The sequence below is a fragment of the Rhea pennata genome, chromosome Z (genome assembly GCF_028389875.1).
Source record: "Rhea pennata isolate bPtePen1 chromosome Z, bPtePen1.pri, whole genome shotgun sequence".
NCBI classification, from domain to species: domain Eukaryota; kingdom Metazoa; phylum Chordata; class Aves; order Rheiformes; family Rheidae; genus Rhea; species Rhea pennata.
Genome location: NC_084702.1, coordinates 78064427 through 78086275, shown reverse-complemented (window position 1 = coordinate 78086275; position 21849 = coordinate 78064427). Strand labels below are relative to the sequence as shown.

General features: G+C 43.2%; 3 protein-coding genes across 6 annotated transcripts in view; 2 read left to right on the top strand and 1 right to left on the bottom strand.

Annotated features, from left to right (window-relative positions):
- Positions 1 to 1423: 1423 nt before the first annotated feature.
- IER3IP1 (immediate early response 3 interacting protein 1) lies at positions 1424 to 4405 on the top strand. The gene is made up of 3 exons (XM_062599068.1): positions 1424 to 1559; positions 2402 to 2503; positions 3455 to 4405. The coding sequence occupies exons 1-3, from the start codon at positions 1469 to 1471 to the stop codon at positions 3508 to 3510; spliced, it is 249 nt and encodes an 82-aa protein (XP_062455052.1). The 5' UTR covers positions 1424 to 1468; the 3' UTR covers positions 3511 to 4405.
- A 1669-nt stretch (positions 4406 to 6074) lies between these two features.
- HDHD2 (haloacid dehalogenase like hydrolase domain containing 2) lies at positions 6075 to 20847 on the top strand. Of its 3 annotated transcripts, none has more exons than XM_062599066.1 (8): positions 6075 to 6125; positions 6675 to 6790; positions 8538 to 8639; positions 11264 to 11472; positions 14813 to 14897; positions 17240 to 17456; positions 17935 to 17998; positions 19047 to 20847. In XM_062599066.1, the coding sequence occupies exons 3-8, from the start codon at positions 8539 to 8541 to the stop codon at positions 19148 to 19150; spliced, it is 780 nt and encodes a 259-aa protein (XP_062455050.1). In that variant the 5' UTR covers positions 6075 to 6125; positions 6675 to 6790; position 8538; the 3' UTR covers positions 19151 to 20847. The 3 variants fall into 3 exon arrangements, with proteins under 3 accessions (XP_062455050.1, XP_062455051.1, XP_062455049.1); XM_062599067.1 differs by lacking the exon at positions 6075 to 6125 and adding an exon at positions 6159 to 6381; XM_062599065.1 differs by lacking the exon at positions 6075 to 6125 and adding an exon at positions 6159 to 6414.
- Positions 20790 to 21849, bottom strand: part of KATNAL2 (katanin catalytic subunit A1 like 2) — a 30931-nt gene continuing 29871 nt past the window's right edge. For both annotated transcript variants that reach the window (XM_062599063.1, XM_062599064.1), the window contains exon 16: positions 20790 to 21809. In XM_062599063.1, coding sequence (XP_062455047.1) covers positions 21670 to 21809 — 140 coding nt within the window. In that variant the 3' untranslated portion in view covers positions 20790 to 21669. The remainder of the gene's footprint in view (positions 21810 to 21849) is intronic.

Genomic DNA, 21849 nt, shown 5'->3' with positions numbered 1-21849 from the left:
TTGACACACGTGAAGTAAAGCATACACGTAAGTGTTGGCAGAATCAGAGCCAAAATTTGGAAATATTTTGAGCTTTGATGTAACAAAACACTCCAGCATATATTTAAATAACATTGATTTCACTGGAAGTAAAATAGATGTTTTACTTGCTTCTCTGAATGGAGAATATATTCATCCTGGTCTTAAATGATAAATATATTTGATAAACAAGTTTTGATGTTTGATCTCTGTTCTATCTTCCTTATTTAATATCAGTGATTCTCAGGGGAAAGTTAGTAACATAAAATATGCTTCGGCTCTGATGATCTGGTGCTTTCTCTTGTTTTCAGTTCATCAGTGAATATGTAATTTAACAGCAGCGCTTAAAATGGTATCATCAACTCTACTGACGACACATCTGCATGCAAATCGTTGCACCCTGATGGAGTAATAAAAGTTCTCGGCCATCCAGAGCTGGGGGGTTTGCATATTGTACGGTCACTGAGAAATAAAATCAGAGTGATTATGCAAATCAAAACCTCTCCGCTAATCGGACCCGAAGATGCAAGTGAAAAACCCCCATATATTTGTGCGTCAATAACGATACGGTATCCCTGAGCTCCAGTTATTATTATTTTTGTTATTTGACTGCACAAGTTCCCACAGGCCCTGATCAATACAATATCAAATGTAATTGTTTTACTCTGGTTTCTGTCACGAATCTTGACTTCTGCCGTCATTACATTTTGGATAAACAACAATTAGGATCCGAGCCGATTTCCCGTTAGCACAAAGGTTTAAATCAACGCATCCTGAAAAGAACAAGTAGGGGGAAACCAAATCAAGTGATAGTGTCCATAAAATTAAATTCAAAATAACACTGTAAGATCGCCACATGTGAAGTATTCGGTGTTTTTAACGATTCTGCCAAGACTAGGTAATGAACGCAGACGGGCCAGTCGAATTTAAGCGTATAACAGGGCGCGTTTCGGCCTCCCGAAATTCCCGCTGGCGGCAGCTGACAGGATCTGCACTACGCGACCGGCTCACGAACCCGAGCGCCATCAGGACCGGCGGGTGGGAAAATAATATACGTTTCTCTTTTTCTAATTATTTATTTTTATTTTTTATGTATTCATTCGGTATTTCCCTCGAGTCGTCACCCAGGCTCCAATATACGGCTCGGCCCCTGCCCCACACCCGGGGCTCCCCCCATCTCGGGGGGGGGGAGGGGTGGGGCGGCCCGGCCCCGCCCCCCGCTTCGGCCCCGCCCCTCAATGACCCCGCCCTTCGATGGCCCCGCCCCTCGATTGTCCCGCGCCGGCCCCGCCCCCGATGGCCCCGCCCCGCGCCGGCCCCGCCCCTCGATGGCCCCGCCCCACCCCGCGCCGGCCCCGCCCCGCCACGTCCCGCTCGGGCGCGCGGTCCCGCCCCGGCGGCGGCGGCGGCGGCGGCGGCGCAGCGCAGCGCGGGGGCCGCGGCGGCGGCCATGGCGTTCACGCTGTACTCGCTGCTGCAGGCCGCGCTGCTCTTCGTCAACGCCATCGCCGTGCTGCACGAGGAGCGCTTCCTCCGCCACGGTGAGCGGGGCCGGGCCGGGGCCGCCTTCAGGGTCCTTAAGGGCGGCAGCGCGGGAGCCGGCAGCGCGTCCCGCTGCCCTCCGGCCTTCTCGGGTTGAGCTTGTGCCGCCGGCGGGGCCGCTGCCCCCGCCGCCCCGTTCGTCGTACTGCCGTGTCTCTCCGCGGTTTTACCAGCGCCGCGCAGCGCGGGCCCTGAGCAGCGGCCCCCCGCCCGCTGCCGCCGGCAGCTTCCCTCTCGCCCGTGCGGCCCCGCCGGGCCGGCGGCTCCCGGCCGGCCCTTCCCGGCCCCGCTCGCCCCTTCCGCCTCGCCGTGCCGGCGCCCGGCCTGGCCGGGAGCGCTGCCGCTGCGCCTCAGCGCGGGCCCGCCCGGAGCTCCCGGCAAAGCTCCCGCCCCCCCGCCGCCCTCTGAGACCTTTCCGAGTCGTTTGGCTGGAAACGTGCGGTTTTGCATCGTTTGGAATTAAGAAAAAGCGTAATCCCGTGCTGGAGTTGGTTCTGACCGTTTTCTGGCACGTAGTTGGCTTCTGACACGTGCTGAAATGTCGCTATTTCTATCCAACAATTACTTGCTATTGTATCCTCTGGTAAGGGCCTGTAAACAGGCGTAGGATTTGTTTTGGCCTTTTGTTAATTTATTTTAATTCCAAATAACCTCCTATGGTTCTCTGACATGCAGAGACTAATAGTAATGTGGTCTGGAAATAAAGGTTGTAATTTGTCTTTCTGATGCTAGCAATAAGCTTGCCCTCTTCACGATAGATCACTGGTTAATATCGCTAATAGCGCTTGCTCAACGGGTGATGGGTTTTTTTACCACGTCTGACTGTCTTTGTGCGACACAGTTGGCTGGGGAAGCGATCAAGGGATCGGAGGATTTGGAGAAGAACCAGGAATTAAAGCGCAGCTAATGAACCTGATTCGATCTGTACGAACCGTTATGAGAGGTAAGGTGAAGATAACGCTTCGTTAAACGTGCGTCGGCTGTAAAGTTTTGTTCCTGCACTTTAAGTGCACTAATAGTCTCAGGATTTGCGTCTTTCTCCTATCAACCAGCTGCCATTTTTACTTGCCCTTTTCGGTCTGTCCTTCCTTCTGGTTCCTTCCTTCCTTCTTGCGTGGGCTCCACAGAGGAAGGCGCAGGTCACAGCACGCAGCCCTCGTGCCGTAGGTTGGATAAAGTCTCTGCTTTCCAAGCAGGGCAGATGGGGACCGTGGCTGGGACTTGTGGTGCTGTTGTAGCATCTTGCCCCTTCTTGGAGTTTGGGAGCTGGTGGGGAATCCTGGCTATGAAGCAGTGCGTGCAGCGAGCTCCACCTTGGCTGAATTTGTTTTTATGTGAATTGAAGTATCCTGTGAGAAGAACGTAATTCTTGGGACTCTTAACCGTAAGCCTGACTTGCATGCCTCAAAGCATGGAAATAAAAGTGAGGGCTCTTAATTTGAAAGCTACCAATAGTCATTCACTATAAAGCACACAAAAAAAATATTTTACATGCACTGACAAACAGCCTTCAAATAGGAACAAACCCTGCCTTTTCTCCTGTGCAGCAAAGAATAAAAACTGATATTCTTCTTGTAAATCTCCGTAGAAGCTAAAGAAGAAACAAATTCTGAGACATTTGAGTTCCCTTTGGAGAAAGGGGCCAACACATCGGCCTTGTAAAACTTGGGCGGCCGTAAGAGTATTCACACTTAGCTTCTCATTAATTTTTGGTATCTCAAACTTTGATCATGGCTCCTTCCACTAATTCTAAATTGCACAGGTAAATTAATTGTATTGTTTTTAAAAAAACAATTTACTTCTTAAAAGGTAGTCTCTCAACATAAGATGAAATTCTGTCTCTCCGGGATATGTTAAAAAAAAAAATCACAATTCCTCTGTTTTTTCTCTACAGTGCCATTAATAGCAGTAAACTCCGTTACAATTGTGCTGCTCCTGTTGTTTGGCTGAAGATGATCTGTTGCAAAAGCTTTTGGACATCCAAAGAGGAAAGTTGCCAACCATCACTGCTTTGAGTTTTCTGGGATCCAACATGGTTTAGCTGTCAATTTGACACTCAACTTATAATAATAAAGACACTCTTTCTATTTATCTTATTATCTAATGTTCGCTTGCAGTTTCATTAAACAAAAGAATGGGATCAGTGCAACAATGCTGTAAATATATTGGACTCCAACAAGTTACTGCTGCCTGTTAATAGCACTGACCGTTACAGTGTATGTGGTAACATGCTGCAATGATTGTCAATAGGATGTGGTTTTTAATTGTCTTGTCACTCAGGGATGGATTTCCTTCAGTACACTCCTGATTTGTTTTTAAACTAAAAAATCCAGTGTTTATTATTTCGTAGTTACTATCATGGTACTATTTAATAGAGCATGAATTTGGCTCTAGAAATATTATAAACTATTGAAAATACCATTGTGATTTTGAGGAGGCTAAAGTTAGATGGGGGAAAAAAATGTTTCAGTTCATAAGTGGAATTTTCCTGGCTAGGTTGAGTCCAGGATTTTTTTTCTTGGTGTTTGATAGCTCTCTCAGATCAATGATGTTTGATGCTAATGGCAAAGTAAGTTGAAAATAGGTGCAACAGCTATGCAAATCTCAGAGCCATACCTAAACGGTGGCAACTCAGTGTTAATTTAGACTAGCAAGTGATCTTAGTAACTAGTATTTGTTACTGTTCTTTCAAGGATTATTATTACTTTTTTTGAGCTGTGTTGAACTTTTGTGTAGCACTTTGTGTGTTAGAAGTGGGGAACCATTTGTATTCTGAGCTTTTGGAGTAATATTGCACCCTTTTCAAATGCCATTCTTTTTCTAAACAATAAATTTGCAACATCCACCCTGCTTTTCAGTCTTCCTTAGTTAAAGTAAGGAGTTTCTGAAATTGATCCTATGGGTATGATCTTACAGTTCTTTCTCAGAGAGAACTGCTAATTACTTTGATACAGAGCTTGTTTCAGTGAAGGTGGCTGGCTGGGTCAGGTCCAATGTTATATAGCAACCTTGAATGCAAAAAAAAAAAAAAAAATCCTCATGTACCTATTTAGAAAAGTTAAACTTGAAATGTCTTTTCTATTTCTGTTAGAGTGTGACTTAAATTGCTTTTGCTTATTTTTAAAAGTGGGAAGGGCTAGAGAAACCTGTCAGTTACATTGTTTTAAAACAGCTTAGTTGCTCATCTCTTCTGATACCTGGACAACTAAAGCACACATGATTGTATACAAGTCTGTAAAATGTGTGAATGAATTTAATGGTCTTCAGCTGTAGTATTTTAGAGAGTAGAGTATATCCAGGAGGAGGGTTTTCTGTTGTTTCTTTTTTAGTGAAAACTTGTAAATAAATTTTGAATTTCCAAGCTAAGCACTCTCTTTCATAACTTGCTCTGTATGTGTATACAGTAGTAGTATCTCAAAACTCAACTCTATCCTGTTCTAGATACAAAGATTGGTTAAAAAAAATAATGAGAAACAGTGGAAAATAGTCATTGTCTTTCTTAATTCCTATGGCTCTTGCAAATACCAGCCCTCTACTAAGAAGCAATATTTTAGTGTTTAGCAATCCCAATGTGCCATAGTAATGTTGGCCAGAGGTGGAATAGAATCATGCTGTATCTTAAATTCCAAAGTAGGTAAATCTATTGTAAAGTATTTTATTAAAAAAAAAAGAAAGAAAAAAAAGGTTGTGTAATTCAGAGGTGACTGGGGTATACTCTTGATCAATTAATTTCAAAAGTATATCTTCTTTCATGGGAATTGAACAGTACATACGTGAAACGGATTTAAAAAAGTACGGAGGCTGAGGCTGTGAACCACATCGTAATCATGGCATTAAAAAAAAAAAAGATGAAAAAAAAAAGCGTTAGAAGATGTTCCCACGGCTGATGCATTGCACTGGGGCTCTGAATGGAGCACTGCTTTGGCATATCATTTCATTTTCATCTGTACTGACTGGAACTGTAAAACACTATTTCTTACTGAAATAAAAAACAGTACTGAAGACTGCAAGCAGCAACTCTGAAAACACGTAAAATAAGCGGTTTCTCCCATTCTCCCAGAAATGCTGAAGTTTCACTGAGTGTCTTTCACCATGTGTTCTCGTCCTTATTCCAGACTATTTCGAAAGAGCAGACCAGCCCCACAGAGTACCAACGACCAGCAGGTGTCTGGGGCGAGTTTCCGCTTCCACCTGCGGAGCCGCTGCCTGCCTGCCTGCCTGCCTGCCTTCCCGGAGACACCGGCACGTCCTGCGCCACGGCAGCGCGTTACGATCGCTCACAGCTGCCTCAGAAACGTCCCCAACCGCCCGAGCCGCCGCCGCCTCCCGCCGCGGCGCCGCCCGAGCCGCTCTCTCCCCTCATGGCGCCGCGCGCCCCGCCCCTCGCGGCGCCCACCCGCCGCGGGCTGCCCGCCACCCTGCCTGTCGGCGAGTACCGGGGCCCTGCGCGGAACGGCGATGCCGGGCGGGTCAGGCGCTGCGCGGGCAGCCCCGGCCGGTGTAGGACCCTGCGCAGCGGCACTGCGGGCCGAGCGGGCGGCCGGCGCCAGATTAGCACGCGCGCGGTGGGCGAAGGAAGGGGCGGGGGGAGTGTACCGTTTTGTTTCGTCCCCCCTCCCTGGCCGAGTGGGCTCGCCCGCGGTGTGCGGGCGCTGGCGGGCGGGCGGTACCATCGCGGCGGGGGAGGGGGGCGTGGCGCTGGGCAGAGCTGCGCTTGACGCGCTCTGCGGGTATTTACCTCGTTTTCTGCGCGTTTTCTGTCAGTAACCGCCGGGTGAAGCGTTCGTATCGCCACCCTAAAAGGCTGTCGTGGAGCACAAGGTCTTTGCAGTCACTAAAGCCTCCCTCGCTCCGGTAACGAGCGTTTTGGGAAACCCCAAGTGCTTTTTTTTTCCCTAGGGCTTTTCTGTGGCGGTCAGGAAAACAGGGGTAGCGCGGGGTCTGTCCCCATGTTCAGGGGAGAAGCCGTCTTTAAAAAGACAGAATATGGGGGGGGAAAACCATATACGGATAGACGCTGACAGTGGGGAGAGCGGCCAAGAGAAAGACTTCTTCTCTCTGATGTGCAGTAGTAGGTCAGTGATTAATTTCAGTGATTTCTCTGTTTTTTTTAGGGCTTGCTGGACTGCAGGCTTCATTTTGTGTTGAATTAGGTAATGCTGGAAACTGTCCCTGCAGAGGAATTACCTGCAGCCTGAATAAACAGACTATCAACAGGAAAATCAGCAGGGTAAAAAGAGTTTTTTTCCTTTTTTTTAAAAAAAAAAAAAAAAGAGCCCCAAACCCTATTTTCTGCTAAGGTGGGGAAGCCTGTCCCTCAGCTGGGCTGCCCATGCAGGACACTCGCTCTGCAGTCCTCTGGTTTTCTCATGTGCTTCCATCAGCTTTTTATTCCCCCTCAGTGCTCTGAGTCCCCCCCCCGGGGCTGAAGGGCCTGAGAGAAGAGAGTTTAGTGTCCCGGAGATGCTGCGGACTCATCCAGATCCCACTCCGCTCAGGCACTTCATCTGTGCTAAGGATTTTACCCTGGGAGGATGTCTTGGAAACTTGGTGCTCTCTTTTCCTGTGATATTGGTGAAGCTAAAGTAGTTCTGTTAGTAGTTCTGTTATCAGTTCTTTATCATAGACATGTAACCTTGGCCTTTCTGGTAACAGACATAATATAAAATAAGCATTTATTTTTTCTTATTGTGGGAAACAAGCAGGAATAATGAAAGTAGGATCTCATAAAGTTGTCCGCACAGTGTATTGTACCTTAGCTGTCAAGTTCATGTGAGTTGGGAGTTGATAAATCTGTCTGTAAAGATAAAAATGTTCTGATAGAAAATTAAATTTATTAAGACAGGTTTCAGTCATGGTGCTGACTACTATGCATATTTTTAAAAGTACATACATGTTGCATGCTCCATCTGTAACCAGAACAACTCAACAGAAAATCCTGATGGATTGCTAGTGATGATAGCTTGGAAAGTAATGTCTGACAAACAGGAGAAAAGCTCCTATATTGGACATTTGCTAAGAAATGGCTCAGCAAATTTACCTCTGGAGGTACAGCACTTGCAAAACACATTAAGAGCAGGTGTTTTATCAACATATACCAGTTTTTGAAGACAACTTTTTAGCCAGATGGTTTGCACCGAAGCTCAATGTTCTCTTCCCCAGTGCCTTTACACTTTGCTGCTTTCTGTTTCAGGCTTAGTGTCCTATACTTATCTGTAAGACACACAAGCTCGCTGTAGAAAGATTGCATGACTGCCCCCTTTGCAAGAGGAGGCAGTCATCCTTTTGGGTGATGGATATCCTTGAGCCCTGATGACTTCCAGACTAGCCACCTGCAAAATCCACACTGTACACTTTTCATCAGTTGGCTCAGGACCCAATTCTATCTGCCTTAGTTTGTTTGATGGCTAGCAGGTAGCCTGGGCCTAGGAACTGGTACACCTGAATTGTGTTCAGGGCTGGATCACTGTAGATCCAGCTTACAAAAATAAAGTTAATAATAGTCACATTTGCAATGTGTTTTGAGGATTATAGTTAGAGCACTGTGTCATTGCTTAGTAGTATAGTATTTATCTTTGCTTGAACAACAGCACTGGTGTCGGTGGGACTTGCTGAAACATGTTTGCTGAGGCCTTGAGCCAGCAATACCAGACGTAATGATCCCCTTCCCAACAGTCTTAGTTGTTTAGAGATTTTTTTGACACACACAAATAAAGGCACTTAAAAACAAATAGCACCTGATTTCCATATATAGAGTCTTTGGGAAAATACCACCCCATCAATTATGTATTTTTTTTTAAGCACTGCCTTTTATCTCTCTGTCTAAAGGGGCCCATTTAATACTACGAGTAATGTTCTGAGTAATACCGGGCTTGGCACAAATGAGGCGCTTAACCGAGTTCCTTATTTTTATTATCCATTGTCTGCTAACCAGTTTTTGTTGTTTCATTTATTTGCCTTTTCCCTGGGGAATGAAGGATGGCAGTTCGGCGTGTGCTGAAAGCTGTCTTGGTAGATCTCAGCGGCACACTTCACGTTGAAGACTCAGCTGTGCCAGGCGCTCAGGAAGCTCTTAAAAGGCAAGCTACCTTTTGCCATTTCCTCTTATGGGTTGTGTCGATGCTGTTTGCACAAAGATGCTTCTTTTAGTGAAAAAGGCCTGAAGGTTCTGCCTTATTATACTGACATATAAAAGCAAATATGTGGCCAAATTCTACTGTTTAGTTGCACTTGTATTAACACCAGGAGAACTCTGCAAAGGGCCTAGACATTAACATGTTACTATAAACCACCTGATCCCTTGCGGTTTCCCTAAGAAGTGTGCTAGGTCTTTTGTAAGTCTTTTCTGGGTAGGAAAGACTTATTATTCAGAGCATTTCAGCTAATTCATGCAAGACTGCAGCCTTAGCCCAAAGTGGAAGGTTGTTAAGTTAACTTGGATTACCCCATGTGTACCAAAGTCACTTCAGTTCAGCAGATGCTCAGTACTTTGTTTAACTACAGGAGCTTGATCATACATGTGAGCCCTTAAGCCTGTGGTGGGCTCGATTGGAATAACAGTGAGAATAACTTGGCCCAGTGAAAAAGGTGTCCTTTACCAAATGATCATTTCCTTTGGTCTTTCAGGCAAGATTTTCTTTTTCTTTTCCCTTTTTTTTTTCCTGTTAGGTAAACAGCCTCACTTTTTGAGTTGGGGAGTGTTTGATCATACAAGTTGGTATGAATCTCAACATATTAATTAACAGTGCAGTAAGTACCCCTTCTGATGAAGGAGTGTCTGCAGAAACTGAGGCATAGTAAAATGATTTACTTTAACTGACGGGCCAAGTCAGCAGCAAAGTAGGTATGCAGAGCCAGGGATCTTTGTATTGTGTCCTGACACTGTTTCCCTGAAGAAGTCACCTTGCAAAGAATGAAGAGAAACAATATAAAGTCATGTATGCCACTATGGTGAGAGACAGGGGACACCTTAAGATGCTGGAGCAGTGAGAATTAATGAGGGGAGAGAAATAAGCATGAATTAAACACGAGAAGTTTTTACTGGAGTTGTATTGACTGCTTAGATTTTTATAAAGCTAGACTGTTGCTCAGAGGGAAAGCAGATGGATTAGGAAACTCTGCACTTCTTGTTACCAATAATTCTGTGGAAGTGATTATCTCTTAAAGACATAGGACTGCAAAGAAGTAAAAACTCATGAAGTGGTGGGTGTTCATTCAGACCCGTTCATTCGCTGGATCCTGCCTACCTGTATTTCATGCAGCAGGGAGAACTTGTGCTGGATCAGAGTTAGCATTCTGGAAATTCCCTGGATGTATAAAAGGGATGATTTTGAGAACAGCTCTGCCTCTCAGAGCTCTGTTGCCCTGAGGCAATAGAAAGGATTTCTGTTGAATCAGAAGATGGACAATGGTTTATAAAGTTGATTCTTCTCTGCCTTCTGCTGTGCTTCTGCTTGATTCCTTATGGGCTTTGCTCGTGCAGGCCCAGTACTAGCTTCTGGAAGGGAGAGCAAGGCAGGAAAATTAGAGAAGAAATAAGACATGGAGATTGTCCAGTGCTCTGTTTTGCTTCAGTTTAGGATCACAAGTTTGGAAAACAGATGTCATTTCCTTGCAAAGAACTGCCAGCTCTTCCTGCTTGAAGATCTGAAAAAAGAAAGAAAGAAAAAAAAAACTCATGTTTTTTGCTAATCCAGGTAACTGACCTTCCTAAAGAGAACCTGAAATGATTGGAACGCAGCTTGCCTTGGGAACAAATGGATAGATTGTATTTTTAGGATTGCCTCTTAATATTGGGAGCATAAATCTTAATTTCTATTTTATTGGTAAACAGAGCACTTATTTATTTATTTATTTATTTTCTTAACCGGTTCATAGTTGCAGAAGATCAGTGTGTCTTTCCAGGAAGCAGAGCAGACAAGGGAAAGAAGTGACAGGTGCAAGCAAGTCTCCAGCATTGACCAACTTTATTCTGATGTTCTCCATGCAGTTATGATGCCAGTGTTTGTTTCTATAGTAACAAATGGAGAAAGTGATGGTGGGGGAACAATAAAAGGAAATGCCATTGAAATTGTCACTTGAAATTATTTGGTTATTTGGTAGCATGTACTGTCAGCGTAGGGCAATAATGTGGTTTTATGTGATGATCAGTGTTCCTCTGTAAAGGGAGAAATGGCTGCAGAAGCTGACATAAAATTGCCTCACGGATAACATAGGCTCCTAGAGCATCCTACAGCTCCTGTGAAATTTGCCAGGCATGTTGAGTTCAATATAGTAATTTAGCAGCAAGGTTCTTCTGTCTATTTATTTTGGTTCAGGATGCTGTTAATCCAGAACACAGGGCTGGACTACTTATGATCCAGTTTAAATTAGAAGGCTTTTCAGACTAGTTGCAGTTGATCAAAGGTGGTTTTGTTAATCCTGTAAAGATGGAATTTGGAATCACCATTTTTCTCCTGACTTTTTCTGGTAGAGGCAGAGCATAGCTGTAATTTTTGTCCTGTGTTTCACACTGCACTCCAGTCCACACAAAAAATAACAACCTCCTGATGCTTCTGGACTGTTGCACCGGTAGCCTGGGACATAAGCAGTCTTTTCAGCTACAACCTTTAGACAGATAGTCCTTTCTAAATCCCAAAGAGGCATATGAAGTGTGTAAGTAAAAGGATTATCTGTCCAACTGGCCTTTGCTCTTCTGCATCAGGCTCCGCAGTGCTCCAGTTAGCATTCGCTTTGTGACCAACACAACAAAAGAGTGCAAGAGAGACCTGCTGGAGAGGCTCACGAAACTGGGATTTGACATTGCGGAAAATGAGATCTTCACATCTCTGACAGCAGCCAGAAATCTCCTGGAGCAAAAGCAGGTGCGGCCTCTTCTCCTGGTGGATGATAAGGCCTTGCCTGATTTCACAGGTGAGATGGTGGGAGAACAGTATGGGGGAAGGTTGTTGAACCACTAGCTGAGGAAACATTGCACTCTCCCTTTTTTAGGAATGAGCATGTAGAACACTGCTCTGCCTTCTTAGAGTTAAAGATAAACTGGTTGTAAACAGCACTTCTAGTGACATGTCACTCACCTCTGCTATCCAGGGTAGGGGCTTGCGTCTTCCACAGTTGTCAGAAATCTTGCAGCAGAGTAAGATAGCACATTAAGTTCTAGGCAAGGGGTAACCATGATGTGCTCTGGACTGAAATGGGCCTATGTAGGAAGATTGAGCCTTCAGATGCATTTGTGCTGTCCTGCATAAAACAGAATTATTTTTCTGCAGGGCCTGTACATAGTGCAAGGGGCTGAACAAGAAGAGCTTGTGTCTTCTCAAAAGGAAGAGAAAAAGAAGCAGCTGAAACATGCAGCTGCAGTGTGTTTTTCTGCAGATTCTAATCAAGTTGCAACACTGTAAACTATGCTACCTCTTGAGTACAAAATGTATAGTATGTAACCTATATTCTCTTTCATAGTCTAGCAATTTCACTAGACTACTGCTAGCCCTGATGAAAGTCTACAAGGTGGAACTCTGGGGTCATAAAAATTCTTTGTTCTTTTTAATGTAACAGTAAACAATCTAAAGTCATGATCGTCATACTTGCTTGAGGAGTAGTGGAAATGACGGCTAAAACCTTCAAATGGGTGGGAATTCAGATAAAACTCATTACTTTTTTTAAAAAAATTTCCAGTGTAGAAAGTAGTATTTATTACTAGATCATTGGAGAGTCAGTCCACCTACCAATGTGGATAGGATTTGCAACAAAAATGTGTCAATTTGTTGGAAATCAGAAGTTTTCCCCTGCTGTTGTACAGAGATTGTGTCCCTGTAGAACTAGTACTTCCAAGCAATTTTACGAGCTGATGTTGGTCCCATGTTGCTTGCAGCACATTTTGTCCTACTGGCTCACAAAGATCTTTTTTGGGCAAAATTAGATGACAAAGTGATCAAAGTGTCCCATGCGTATTGCTAGATCAGTAGTGACACAAATTGCTGAAAAATCTTTATGCAGAGACACAGGAAGCTCTTTCTCTCTTAATGGATGGCTATTGAATGTGAAATCTCCAGGTAGTTACTGTTTAGCTTGAATTATTGAACATCTAGGTTTCATTCTGTGTACTTTTGATACCTAATTGGGTGATAGAAACTTTATCACTCTTATTTCTTCAGATTGTCATCTCTAAAGGTGTGGTTAACACCTGCTCGAGTTTCAGATGTGCGTGTCTCTCTCCCTCAACAATAAGGGGAGCCTAAGCTGATATATTCTAACTTGGACACCTCAGGCAGGTGCCTGAAGTTAGGACAGTTAATCCTTGACTTATCCGATATCTTTATTAGAAGAAGAATGGAGGTGAACATGTTTTTAGCTTGCTTGGAGTTGAAAACAGTCTGTTGGATAGTGAATAGTCTTTCATCTAAACCTAGGGCAGTGAAAATGTGGATGATTTGCAACTGCGCCCACCCTTAAAAATTTAAATCCTTACTGTTGTATGATTTAAGTAGGTTCTGATCTCACTAGGAGGTAGACGTTTTCTGTTAAATTTTAGTGCCATGGTCTATTCAGTAGCCTTCAGAAAGGTGAGTATGCAGGAAGAAAGCCTGTATGGGCTATGAGAACAGTGAAAGCTGGTAATCTGTTCCACCTGACATTGTATTGTAGAGAAGTATGCCCCCAGCAATATTCTGTATTTGTGTCTCAGGAAGGCTTTCTTGGGTCAGAGACAGCAGCTGATTTCACTTAAGATAGATAAATCAGTTTAATCTCTATGAATTTGGGATCTTTCCATCAGTTTAACAGTAGCTGATGCTGATTTTGTATAAGACGGCAAAGACAGCGATACCAGCAAATTGGAGGCGTTTTGTGTGTAGCCTGAATCTGGCATGGATTGCTTTGTTAGTTTTTCTTTTTCCTACGAGCAGTTTGGCTCACATTCCTCGGGACTGCTCTTGAAACATTTAAGTGCAATGGAGAATGTTTTAAATCCCTGTTAGTGACTGCTATTGAATTATTCTTGGATAATCTTTCTATAAAATTGGTCACAGATGGATGAATGTAATCCATTCATGGTTAATGGACCCAGATGCTTTCAAGTGGTGTCACAAAACCACATGGCATCTCTGAGTGCTACTTTTTACTGTCTGTGCTAACAGAAGGACATGCAGCACGAGACATCAACCAGTGATTTGCAGTGAGTTTCTGGAGACACAGCAGTTCTGGTTGTTCCAGTAAAGGTGTAGAGTGTGCGCTGTGTGAAGGCAGAACAAAAACTCCAGCAAGTGCACGGTGCGGCTGCCACTTAGTCTATTTGAACTAAATCTCTCTGGTACTCCTGTGTCTCCTGTAGATGCCACTCTGCCTGCGCTGCTGGTTCTGTGCCGTGGTCCTGTCCTCAGAGAGTTATAGAGCCATGTCTAGTTCCTTCAGAGGTGACACTGCCATCTAGAGACAATTATGCTCCTCCAGAGCGTCTCATTTCTAGAAGACATATATCTCACCTAAGTGATTTATCTATGTGAAAAAATGTTAATTTGTGTTGTAAAGTGATTAATCGCACTTGTTGCCTAGCTTGGCAAATGACAGAGATCCAGTTGGTTTAACCATAGAAGATTTTACTTGTGAAAGTCAGGAACTGACGCTTCCCTTCACTCCATGGAAGACAGTAACTGAAACCTGTCAGTTAACAAATGGAGTCTTGCCTGCTGCTGGGGAAATGTGATTGTTTCCATCGGCTCCTCTTGCTCTGGTGACTCGCTTTGCCTTTTGCTGTGCTCCCAGCAGAGCGATAGCCCTGCAGGTTCTTAGGAACTGCTCTAGCTCTTACTTTCTCATCTAGACTTCCCAGTGTTTGTTTGGGCAGGAAGACTGAGAGAAGGCAATTATTTTTCATCAGCCTTTCTCTGAAGGGCGCTGAGAATGTTTTCAATTTATTCACAGTGTTAAGGACTGAAGACTATGCCTGTCTTTAGAAGCTGTAGTTCCCTGTACCTCAAATAGACATTGTCAGTGGGAATTGGTCAGTGCTGAACTCTATAAAAAGGACATGAACACGGTCAGTTAGCTATGAACTTCTGTGAAAAGGGGCAGGCTGAGATGTAGCTACAGACTGTGACCCTTGTTCTTAATAGAAATGCTGTAGGAAATGCATCTGCTTGGGTGGCATGGATAGTTGGGGGATCACTCAGCCACGCAAAAGGCTGACTGTATTACTAAGTATGAACAAAAGTCATTTCACTCAGAATAGTCAGTGATGTCATTTTTGATTTTCCAGGGATAGCCACGAATGACCCTAATGCAGTGGTAGTAGGACTGGCTCCTGAGCACTTTAATTACGAGATGATGAATAGGGCATTTCGGTAAGTGTGTGCCTCCTCGCTGTTTTTTTGATGATGGTTGTCTCATGCTGACCTTGTGTCCTGTGTATGAGAGGAATTCCTTCCTATATGGAGAGAAGAGGGTGGTAGCAGTATCCCCATTACGTAGTGAGGAATGTGGTGTCCTCTCCCATTTCTGAGAGGGAACCACTAACCTTTGTGGATTTGAGGGCCGTGAGTCTCAGGCAATCCAGCCCTGGGTTTCATAGGTTTCAATCTGTAATTAAACTTAATTACAGCATTAACAAGACAATTACAAACGAAAAAAAAAAAAAAAGCATTGATGTGAAAAGGTTAGTAACATTTCAAAAGTAATGTTTCTGCTTACACAGAAACAAGGATCTTGAGAAATATTAGGGAGAAGACTTCTGTGTTCAAAACCTCTGTCTTCAGAGACCTAATCTTTCAGAGGCTAAGGGAAAATCCAGTATTTAGGGCAGATTGTTCCCCATTCTCCTAACGTAGGATTTCTAGTAAGTTCTTTTGAAGCATCTTGTTTTCAGCAAGTATGTTGAGATTCTACTCAATGTACTACTCATGACTTCTAACTAGAAAAAGACTTCAGCTTGGAGAGCTAAAGTGCCCTTCTGGTGCCCTAGAAATGCTTTTTCCTTTTCACTGACTGTGAAGAGCCCAGAATGACTAATTACCTGGTAAGCAACTACTCTATTGACATTCAACATCAGGTTAGATAAATCTAACCCAATATGAGTCCCAAAACGTGATACACAAAGATCATTCTCTATGCACCATTTGAAATGACTGTGAATAAATTTCCCTTTTTGTATACATGGGATTTTGATGCCACGTTGAAAGGAATTCTCTAGGTGAGATCCTTCCTGTAAGTGGTTGTGGTGCCACTGTCAAATTAATTTTTTCTGTATCCTAGAGGCATTCTCCTGTTGTGAACATATCTGGCTGCTCGCAGATACACACGCCAGCTTAGTTCTTGTTGAGCTTGCTTTGGAATGCATTGATTCAATACAAGTGCTTTGTGATAATTAAGTGAAATGAAGTATTACCGTGTTTGTATTGCTCAGAGTACCCAGGTTGCTCTGCAGACATGTGGGAAAGACGAGACATTCTCCAAGGAGCATACAACTAACCTAAGCCAGCCTCTTTGAACAGAGGCACAGCAGGGCTCTAGAGAGGCTATAAAGGAACAAAGCAAGATTTTGTTTCTTTTCTTAGAGTCTTTTTTTTGTAAAACATGGTTAAGGGGAAAAGAAATCCTCCATAAGATAACTGCCAGTGGTGCCCTTCTATACCCAGCTTGCTGTTTCCACTATGCTAGTTACATTTCTACCTGTTGTGATAAAGACTGGAGCTGCCTGCAGGACCTGGAGAAGGTGCTGTAAAATCAGACGGGAAGTGTTTGGCAGGGAAATTCAGCTTTTATAGATGCTGTCTAGAGGGCTTTTATTGCACTGAAACTGAAACTGGGGATGGGGGAGGACTGCAGTAACGTTGCTGAGCTTGGTAGTACCAGGAAGATTCATTCAGCGTAGCAGTTACGTGGACTTTCTTTTGCAACAGAACAAGTAGCTGCTATGTCCACTGTAAAGAAAAACTGCCAGGCACGTAACAGAGAGTTGGAAGAATCAAAGATGGGGACTGGTGGAATAGGCCCAAATTCTGCAAAAGCAAGCCTCCCTCCGCTATGAACTCCCCTTTGTTAGTTGTTATTTTGTTATCGTGGCTCCACTGGTCCAGGCACTGTGTGCGCTAAGGAAACATGGTCTCTGACACAAAGGTTTTACAAGGCAAATGTAAGACAAGAGCCCACAAGCAGTTATGAAGTGAATTTACAGGGTTGACAGAGTAGCGCAGGCTAAGAAGGAGCTGATTGAGATCGGTGGAATAGCAGTAGTTTCTTAATTATTCCTTCCCTTACAATTTTCCAGTCAAGGCAGGGAGATTAACAGGAAATTAAGGCTGTTGCAGTCAAGCTGCTACCTACAGCCACTGTTTATGGTTGATGTATTTTAAAATATTTGCACAGGGAAATCGGATCGGTCCTAATGATAGGATGTTAGCCTTTGTGAAGAGTAGGGTTGCTTAGAAAAATGATCCTAATTGCACTAGAGATACAGAAAGGAGTTAAAAAATACTTAACTGTTAAAATACTCCAGATAATAGTTTCTTTATTTGGGGGATTTATTAGCTGTTTCTGGGGAAAAGAAAGGAAGGAACTTTATTTAACTCTCCAAATAAATGAGTGTCAGTGGGAGTCTTGTCATCAATGTAAATGAAAGCAGGTTCAGGCCTTCAGCTGCAAATACCTGTAATACAATTATGAGTTTTCCTCTTCATTGGTTCCCTAGGTTGATATTAGATGGTGCTCCTCTCATAGCTATACATAAAGCCAGGTATTTCAAGAAAAAGAACGGCTTGTCTCTGGGACCTGGACCTTTTGTAACTGGACTGGAATACGCGACAGACACCAAAGCTACGGTGGTGGGGAAACCAGAGAAAACCTTCTTCCTAGAAGCTTTACGAGGGACTGACTGTGCCCCAGAGGAGGCCGTCATGATTGGTGATGTATGTGGGGACCGAGTATCTTATTGCCTGCCCGCTAACGCAGTGCTCATCTCTGCTGCATGTGGGTGCCTTCCGAATGCCTCTTGAACCCATCTTCCCAGAAGCACTGGGAGTTAACGAAGGGTGAAAATTGAAGCATCAAAACTTGCAGGACTGAGTGTAGCCCCTGGGGTCAGCTCTCTGACTTGAGTGGGGGCTGGAGCAGCCCTAAACATCTTGCCCGAGGCTATGAGATTTCTCCGCCATCCTTCACCCAGTGACTTAGCAGCTCAGTTCCCGCAGAGGTTAGGCCTTGCTATTTGATTAGGCAAAAAGCATGTAGAAAATCATTTCTGTGGTAGGTAACTGAAGGTTTTGTCCATCCTGCCATGAGACACTTTCAAGTGGCTCATTAGTGGCACGGAAGGCACAAGACATTAAAAACGCTTGCTAACCAGCTATGTCTGTGGCCACTAACTCATCTCCTGTTCTGTCCCAGGACTGCAGGGATGATGTTGGAGGGGCCCAGAACGCCGGCATGCGTGGGATTTTAGTGAGGACCGGTAAGTACTTGATGGATCTGTCCTGTCGGGAGACAGCGGTGCATTGATCTTGCCCTTCAGACGCCAGGTTGCCTCTTCAGACGCCTGCTGTTCCTGCAGGCCGGTACACTCAGGGGCTGCTGTGAGACCCCAAATGTATCAATATGGAGCAGCTCATTTTGGGATTAATTCAGCAGGTAGATTTCCTCAGCGGCAGCTTGGCAGCCTGTCAGGCAGTAGATCGTGATTAAGTCAAGGTGGGCCATGGATTGGACTTAATGTTTGAACAACAGGTTTAGAGTGCAGACTCCTAACTGATAGCAGGATGATATGAAGTAGTAGATGGGGGCAGCTGATCTTATAGATTTGAATTTTACAATGACTAAAATACCAGCATTAGTCAGAGAACATGGAGAACTGGTACTTACCTAAAACGTGGTATCTTAGATTACCAAGATCATATCGATGTAACCTTTGACCATTCAGAAACTCTGATGACGTTCCCCAGTGATTACGCTGATACTTGTGTATGCCATTTTGCTTCAAACAAAAGCAGAACCTTAAGGGACTGACAAGTACCCTCAACATTACCGATACTGTGGTAATACTGTATTATTGGTAAGGTCTTTCTGAGGTAGCAACTGTTTGTGCCACGCAGTCCACTACCCTCAAAATGAAAGAGAGTAATCCTAGTCTTTCTCAAAAAAAGCCAGAAGGGGAGATATAACATTGTTATTTCAAGACTCTACAACCCAAATGATGGAGAATAGTGTCATTGCAGTGGGAAAGATTGAAAACAGGGTGTAGGCAATGTTAGTTTTGAGTTGGAGCCTTTCCTGGAGCAGTCTTCAGTAAATCTCAGTGTTTGTTTAGGAAAGGTCTGTGAGATGTCTGTTCCATGAGAACATCAGGTGGGTATCTGTCCTACCATGTCTGGCTGCTTCTGATCCAAGGAGCCTCTAGTGTTTTTTGTTTTGTTTTGTTTTTTTTTGGGGGGGGGAGTGGAAATCAAGCTTACAGGTCACCCAGAGCAGCTTTATAAATGTATCTTTTTGTTCCTCTGTTACAGGTAAATATCGACCAGCAGATGAAGACAAAATCAGTCCAGCTCCTTACTTAACCTGTGAGAATTTCCCAGAGGCTGTGGAACATATCCTAGAGCATCTGCTGTGAGAAAGGGAGTAGTCAGATTGAAGAAACTTCTGTTTCACTTAATTCCCGTTATTCTTGCTTCAAAAGTAAAGGCCACAGGATCAGTGCATGCTCCTGAAACCTAGCCCTGAGGAAAGAGGATTGGTCTGTGGCCACAGCATAGTCACGGCAAAGTCCTTTTCTTGTAGTGGTTGCATGAGGATGCGATTAGAGACCTGAGGCACTCAGCAGGTTAGACAGCATCAGGAAGGCTACAACCAATAGAGCTTGTGTTCATAATTGATTAGGGAACATGGCACACAGAGTTCTGCTTGTTTTTAGCTTTCAAAAAGTAACAGATTAAAACCCTGTCTTAAAGCATCAAATTCTTGTATCGAATTAGTGATACTGTAAAACCTACTGGAAATACTCAATTAAATAACGCACAAAGACTATCAGAGCCCTAGTCAACCTGTAGTAATAACAGCTAGGTCTGTTCTCGGGGTTTGTTTTCACTGAGTATGTCTCTGCTCTGTTGTAATTTAAAGGTAGAGATTATGCACATCTAGGGGTGACTTTTAAATTAAAATATCACCATTATTAATAATAACTGCTGTTGATGTTTTTCTTCTCATTAGAAGAGACACTGGTTTTTGTTCTTCAAATTTTGTGTGAAATCAAAACTTACAGAATTTTAAGATATTTCAACTAGATGCTGTTACTAAAACAAATGGTACAGAAACAAAAATCTGGTATTAAATGGCTTAGAAACTATGAATGTTTGAAGTTAGACTTCAGCAGGGTCCTATTAATGCTACAGTTGCAAAATTTCACTATTGTTGTTTTTTTGTTTGTTTCTAATATTATGGGAAAAATGCTTTACAAGCCATGGGGACAGATTTGAGTTTTTGTGCAGTTGGTTAGTAGAGCTATAAAATGAAATTTAATTCTGTAGTATGTGTTGCTTTTCCTACACATGTTAAATACACCAATATGAACCAACTTTGTAATGATGGTAAATATATTTTCTAGTCCATTCACACACTGTACTAATCAAAGTCCTTTACATTTGTTCTACAGTGCTCCTGAGTGTTAAAATATTAGAATGTAATTATATATTGCTGCAGTATTAACCTTACTGAAAATACAATTTTGTGTTAATGAGCTCTGCTGATTCTTGTTAAGGAAAACCATCATGGTGAATGAGTGGGACACTCTCCATAAATGAAAGATTGTCTATCTGTAATCTCATCGGGTGGGTGGTTACTGAGATTTAATCTCTGTCAGTGACAAAACATATATGGACTGAGCAGGCTCTGCAGTAGAAATGCAAGAAACAACAGAAACCCCTGGACATAATAAGGGCCATCTTCAGATATTATTTGTGTTGTATCCTGTAAAATGTAATAGTGCTAAGCACAGATCTTATGTGTAACAAGGTGAACATCATCTGTGTTAAAAGTGTATGGTGGATCTATAGGCAAACTCATGTGAAGAAATTTCTTACCAAAAACTTTGGAAAATGTGAATGATGCTAGAAAAAAGACTGTCAGTTCTTCAGAGACGGTGATACTCAGAAAAACAACCGCCCCCCAAAAGACCGGGTAAGGAGAACACTAGCAGAAACGCAAAGAGGATAACTGCCTTGAGGGTGGGTAAAAGAAGGGAAGTAATGGGACCCTGAAGCCTGAGAAATGTTTATTAGTATATGGAGTTCAATAAAATCATTGTTTGAAGGACACGTGGCAGTCTTACAGACTGGTTGCTTGGCCATGTTTATGAATAGAAAAGTCTCCAAACTGTCTATGATTTACCACTGCTACTGGCTACCCAGCCAGTTCCTAGCTGATTAGTGTAGATAATGCCAATTTTCCACAAAATCCCCAAATTCCTCTGATATGTTGCTGTTTCCACTTTGGGAATACCCAAAACCAACTGGAGAATAACAGACATAGCACATCAAGGCTTTTATCTCCAATTAAAATAGCAGCAACTAAATTTACAAGACACTAATAAGGTCCTGAATTACTTCATTAACACCTATGCAGCTCTCTGCTGGTAAAGCTACACTGCTTATAATGCTTTAGTGACCCTCAGAGTGGAAAAATTAGGCTAAACATCTAACTTCATTACAAGTTTTCTACTCCAGTCCTACCCCAAACCTGAAAACTGTAATGAATAGAGACTGAAAAACAATCACTTGATAAAGATTTATCATAAAATTAATGCTTGAGTGTTCATTATATAGCAGCTGCTATTCTGCCATTATATTACATTACTTCTATGAAGAATATTTTAGAATGGTCATTGAAAATGACTAGTAAATAATAATAAGTAATAATAATAACCAAACCACTCCCCCCACTGCAAATTTGGAAGGTACAGATTTCCCCCTCGCACTCCTCATTGTGTCCTCCTTCCTGAAAACAGTAGCATTTCATTCTTTCTCACCATTCAATCCTTTGGAGGCAGAGATGCTATTTTGGATGGCAAAAATCTTATAAGTGTTTGGTATTTGGGTTTTTTTTTTGTTTTTTGTTTTGTTTTGTTTTGTTTTGTTTTCAAACTGACTCAAATTCTCTCTGCCAGGCTGTGTACTTCTGGCTTAGATTCTTTGCTGATGGCTTGGTGTGGGCGATCACATCCAAGAAATCTGCTGTTGTGATTGTGTCTAATCGGATCATGGATAAGTTACTGTTACCTAAAGAGAGGAAAAAAATCATTAAATACTGTAATTACTA

What these genes read in the sequence shown, in the direction of transcription:
- IER3IP1 (XM_062599068.1), top strand. Translation starts at nt 1,469, where the DNA reads ATGGCGTTCACGCTGTACTCGCTGCTGCAGGCCGCGCTGCTCTTCGTC. An exon ending in GGAGCGCTTCCTCCGCCACG is followed by an intron (nt 1,560 to 2,401) that starts GTGAGCGGGGCC and finishes TGTGCGACACAG; the next exon opens with TTGGCTGGGGAAGCGATCAA. An exon ending in TGTACGAACCGTTATGAGAG is followed by an intron (nt 2,504 to 3,454) that starts GTAAGGTGAAGA and finishes TTTTCTCTACAG; the next exon opens with TGCCATTAATAGCAGTAAAC.
- HDHD2 (XM_062599066.1), top strand. Translation starts at nt 8,539, where the DNA reads ATGGCAGTTCGGCGTGTGCTGAAAGCTGTCTTGGTAGATCTCAGCGGC. An exon ending in GCTCAGGAAGCTCTTAAAAG is followed by an intron (nt 8,640 to 11,263) that starts GCAAGCTACCTT and finishes CTTCTGCATCAG; the next exon opens with GCTCCGCAGTGCTCCAGTTA. An exon ending in AGGCCGTCATGATTGGTGAT is followed by an intron (nt 17,457 to 17,934) that starts GTATGTGGGGAC and finishes GTTCTGTCCCAG; the next exon opens with GACTGCAGGGATGATGTTGG.